The 5,421-nt window shown below is 49.3% G+C and overlaps 1 protein-coding gene across 1 annotated transcript in view; it reads left to right on the forward strand.

Annotated features, from left to right (window-relative positions):
* Positions 1-5,076: 5,076 nt before the first annotated feature.
* Positions 5,077-5,421, forward strand: part of GPM6B (glycoprotein M6B) — a 143,740-nt gene continuing 143,395 nt past the window's right edge. The window contains exon 1 of the mRNA XM_014455736.2: positions 5,077-5,181. Coding sequence (XP_014311222.1) covers positions 5,178-5,181 — 4 coding nt within the window. The 5' untranslated portion in view covers positions 5,077-5,177. The remainder of the gene's footprint in view (positions 5,182-5,421) is intronic.

Genomic DNA, 5,421 nt, shown 5'->3' on the forward strand with positions numbered 1-5,421 from the left:
GGAAATCAACTATTTCCTTCCATCCTCTAGAATGGATGCAGTCAAGTGAGGGCTCCTCTATACGCCTAAAATAAAAAGGCAAAATTTTACACCAGAGAGCTCCATCCCTTTTTGCACTGCAAAATCTCAGAATGCCCTCACCCTAAAGGTGATTTCTGGTGATTCCAGTGATGGCTCAGGCTCCCCAACGTAAAAGGTGGAGATAATAATGATAATATCACCAGCAACAACGTCCACATCAGCTACCATTTATTGAGTCCCAGATGGTGAGTTCCTTACTAATACGATCTCCTTTATTTCCTACAACTATATGAGGTAGGGCTATGATTATACCCATTTTACATATAGGTATGTCTGGAAATAAGGTCTCAGGAGCCTGGAAAGCATAGAACTAAGCACCCAATGGACACAGGTGCTTTAATTAAATATATCAGTATCAATATCCACATCTATCAATAACACATACACATGATAACAAATAGAATAGTAGGGCTTGGTGAAAAAGTCTCTCAGCTGCCTTCTCCCAACTGGTGGCCTTACTCCCAGAGGCACACACTTAGCCCACCTAACTGCTAAGAAGCCTAGGAAATGTAGTCCAGCTGTGTGGCCAGTTAGAAGATATATGTTTGGTAAATAAATAATAGTCTGTATGGGTTCAGAATAGGCCTCCCGAAGATGTGCCACTTTGGCATGTGAAATATTTTGAACTGAAGGCAATCAAGACCCTGCAGGCTTAAGAGAAACTTTTACCTCTCCCTTAAAGAGTTTAAGTTAGGGGTCTTGCCCATACTAAGAGTTATCACCAGTAGTAACTTTATAACCCACCTATATGGCAGGACAAACTTCTCTTTACTAAATGTCTGCTCTTCTTATTTTGCCTTAACCCTTTGAAGCCTACAAGGCACTTTACCTCATCCCTAGTTCAGAATGTCTTATTACCTCAGTCACCCTGTCTCTTAACCTCTCCTGCATGTAGAGTCTCTGGTCTCTAACTCTTTTGTGTATGTGGGGTTCCCATATTTACATATGTAATTAAATGTAGTTATTTTCTCTTGTTAATTTGTCTCATGTCAATTTAATTATTAGACCAGTTGGAAGAACCTAGGAGGGTACAGGAAACTTTATTCTTCCCCACAGTCCCTACCATATCATTTTCTTTCAGTCTTTTTCAATACATATGTATGTGCATACAAACATGACTAGGATTATATTGTATACTCAACTTTAAAAATTTTAAAATATCTCTGAGTATTTCCCCACATAATTCTTTGGAAACAGGGCCATGTGATATACAATTAAATAGATCAGAGCTGCTCAATCTCAGCACTATTGACATTTGGGTGGGACTAGATCATAAATCTTTGCTGCACCTTAATCAATAAAAGAAAAAAAATATAAAAATAAATAAATAAATCTTTGCTGCAGTGGGGCTGTCCTGTGCATTGTAGGATATTTAGCAGCATTTCTGGCCTCCACCAGCCAGGTGCCAGTAGCACTCCCTCCCCAGATGTGGCAACTAAAACTGTCTCCAGACATTGCCAAATGTCTCCTGACCTGGGGGTATGGGGATGGGGAGGGAATCATCCACAGCTGAGAACCACTGAGCTAAGTCAATAATCAACATAATAAAGAGGTAACATGCAAATTGACCCTCACACCATAATGCCATCACAAGATGGCGGTGAGCACAGCAGGGGCAGGGCAGTGGGGGTGGGGCCGGCAGCCACTCCACGCAGCTTCTGCTGGGGTTCCTACAGCCCTGTGCGCACACACACGCTGTAGGGGTCCCGACGGCTACTTTGTGAGGCTTCTGCCAGGATTTCCATGGCTCCATGTGCACACCGAAGAGTCAGGGTCTGGCAGCCACTGCGTGCGGCCCAGAGGTAGGGTATCGGCATGGCACTCCAGGACTCGGGGCCGTCCAGCGGCACACCAGCCACTCGGGGTGGGACTCTGGGACTCAGGACTGTCCCATGGCACGGCAGGGGGGGGAGGGTGGGGGGGGCGGGGAGGGAGGAAAGGGTCCCAGATCTCACACAATTTTGCGCAACGGGTCACTAGTCTATATATATAAAAGGCTAATATGCTAAGTGTCCCTCCCTCCATCCGACCGGTCTCTATGACACACACTGACCACCAGGGGGCAGATGTTCAACGCAGGAGCTGCCAAGCTGCAGTGACTTGGCAGCAGTGGTTCTCAGGTGACACACCCCAAAACCAGAAAGGATGGAGCCCGATTCCTCGTGGGGCCACATGATTCCACCTTCAGCCATGGGTTATGTTGTTGCTGGGGCACTGTCAGCCCCGAATCTGGTTTACTGCACACTTGCATTTGTGTTCCACACCCTGTACGACAGCAACTTTGTAGAGTGCCCTCTGGCACTCTGGGATCCCATGGGGGATGTCAGACTGCCTGTTTCGGCCTGATCCCCCACAGGCCAGGCCAGGGACCCCACCTGCCAGAGGGACCCCGCTCACTCCACAGATACCTTTCAAGCCACAGTGCCACCCCAGGTGTGGCCAACCAGGGAGGGACCACGGGAGGTTGGCTCCAGGGTGTGTCCAGCCCATCTTGCCCAGTCCCGCCCTGCCGGCCACCTTCTAATTAATTCCAATGTGCACAAATCCGTGCACTAGGTCACTAGTAATATATATATAACTTCCCTTTTATTGAACAGTTGTTGCTTTCTTTCTTATTTTTGTTTTATTTGCTATTACATCTTGCTCTGTGATAACCATCTTTTGACATTAATTTTTACTGAAACAGTCATTATTTAGTTAGGAGAACATCCCAGAAGCAAGAGATTAGGTCAGAGGTTATGCATATTTTTAAGACTCTTGATTCATACTGCCAAATAACTTTCCAGAAAGGCTCTACCAATTTAGTCACCTACCTGCAAGGTAGATTTGCTTGATTTTTAAAAGGTTTCAGTTACTTAATATGAGAAAAAAAATGGTTTATTACTATCAAATAGCATTTATTTGACTAATAGTCAAGTATACATATTAGGTGTCTTCTGCACCCTGTCTGTAGTAGCCTTGTTAATTCCCAACTGCTGTGTTGTTTTTCTTAAGGGTTTTCAGGACAATTGCTTGTTGAAATCAGTCCGTGACATTTCCAAAGTAAGTAAAATTTTCTATTAAAATGTGGCTTTCCTTTGACACTGTGTACACACTCGCTCTAACTTGGTTTTTAATCACAGCATCCCATGTGACTAGCTTCAATATTTAGACAGCTGTTCTTTCTTTTCTTTGGTTAGAAAAAAAAATCTGAGACTTCTAGGGAATGACAGAAAGTGGATGAAAGGGTTTACTTTTATCCCAGAGCACAAAACCTTAGAGTTCTTGCTTCCGTAGTGGCCGAGTGGGGTCATAGCACGCCCAGATACTATTTGAGAAGCCCATTCTGTAGTTTCACTGTCTCCTAGGGCTGTGGTCGGCAAACTGCGGCTCGAGAGCCACATGTGGCTCTTTGGCCCCTTGAGTGTGGCTCTTCCTAAACCTTAGGAGTACCCTCATTAAGTTAATAACAATGTACCTACCTATATAGTTTAAGTTTAAAAAATTTGGCTCTCGAAAGAAATTTCAATCATTGTACTGTTGATATTTGGCTCTGTTGACTAATGAGTTGGCCGACCACTGTCCTAGGGTGTTGGAACCAACCAAATGCTCTTCCCTAAACCTGGAGGTAGAATAAATTCCTCCTTGCCCCCTTTCCTTCCCCCTTGGTCTCTGCCCTTTGCAGGCCATCCTAATCGCTGTCACCTGCAGTTGGATTTCTGCAAACAGGTGCACTCAGGCCTCCGTCAAATGGATCGCTTTCTGTAACAGGGCAAAAAGTTAAAGCTATGAGCTCCCTGCTGTTTTATTACTACATGAGATTGGTTAGCAATGATCCGCCTAGCACAAATCTCTGTCCTTTTATGCAAAATATTATTAGGCTTTCTAAGAGCTCTGCCTTGATAAGATCGTCTCTAATCCAATAAATTTCAATAGATGAAATGTTTGACGCCTTCACCCTTATTTAGTCCTGAAGCCTTTCTCCTGGCTTAAATGTCCCTTAGTGTACTATCTATTGTTACTGTTTATGTAACCCTCGGTTCAAGTAACACGATGTATTTTCAAAACAATTAAGAAGCACAACATAAACTATCAGGGGCCCAGAAATGACTGAGAACACAGAACCGTAGAAAAACTGCCAGGGTCTCAGCTCTTTTCTAAAACCTTTGGAAACAGGAAAATGCTTCTCGAAGGAAACAGAAGGAATTTAAACCCCGGTCACTGTTAAACCATCACTTCACTTACAGGCTCAAGCAGGAGGCCTGGGCGGGAGAAGCAGGGACTGGGGCGAGTCTGCAAGGTCTCCCTGCACATGCCAGGGCCGGGCTGCCAGGGAGCAAGTGGGCTGACTACAGACCCCACCAAACCTGTCACCACCCCGGACTGCAAAGTGCCGCCTGTGCCCTTCGAAGTCATTGGTTACCCACAGGGAACTCCAGTCAGTGTTGGCAACCTTGGCTGCAGGTGGGAATCACCCTGGGAGCTTTGGACTTGGTCCCACCCGCCGAAGACTTGATGAAACCCTGGTTGCAAAGCTCCCCAGCCGATTCTAAGTGCAACCCAGGTTAGACCTGCGGAATCCAGTAAAGCACCCGCAGCCCAGATGTGAACAAACGGATCCGGTGCAGTGACTTGGGCCTCAGTTTCTCTATCTGCACAATGGGTGATGACTAAGACCGCAAAGCCCCTGCAGCTGTAAGAGTTCCTTTTTTCCGAGATCCTAAAAGCCCACTCCCCTCTCTCTCCATCCCCAACCCCCCCCCCCCATCTGGCTTTTCCGGCTTCCGGCCCGGGGTGCTCGCTAGGGGGTCCTAGGGGGAGCCTCCTGCTTGGCTGACCCGCCTGGGCACGCCTGCTGCGGTTCGGCCCGGCTGCGGGCTCACAAAGCCCCCGGCGCTGACGTCAGGGCCCCCTCTCGGCGCGGCCGGCCCCCAGTGCAGGCGGAGCCCAGTCGCTCTCCCACCCCAGCCCGGGAGCCAGCCGCCAGCCGCCCGCCCGCAGCCCAGCGCAGCCGCCAGCAGCCCGGCCCGCGCACGTGCGCCCGCCCCACCTGCAAACTCGCCCCACCTGCTCGGCCGGTCCCCGGGGAGCCAGCGCCCCTCCAGCCCGTCGCCGCTATGGGTAAGGCAGCGTGCGGGCCCCGCGCCCCCCTCCCCGCTCAGGTGGGGCCTCCGGGGGCACCTCTGCCGGGGATCCCGGGCGAGGGGGCGGAGGCTGGAGGTGGGAGGGGCGCCGCGCAGGTGTCCCTCGCGTCCCGGTGCGTGTCCCTGCCCCATCGCGGGGGCGTCCCCGCCCCCACATCCCTACAGCTGTGCCCCGGCTGTCAGCTCGCTCCAGGCAAGAGCGGGGCGCCTGGGCGGG

This window comes from Myotis lucifugus, unplaced genomic scaffold (genome assembly GCF_000147115.1).
Source record: "Myotis lucifugus unplaced genomic scaffold, Myoluc2.0 scaffold_49, whole genome shotgun sequence".
Classification (NCBI taxonomy): Eukaryota; Metazoa; Chordata; class Mammalia; order Chiroptera; family Vespertilionidae; genus Myotis; species Myotis lucifugus.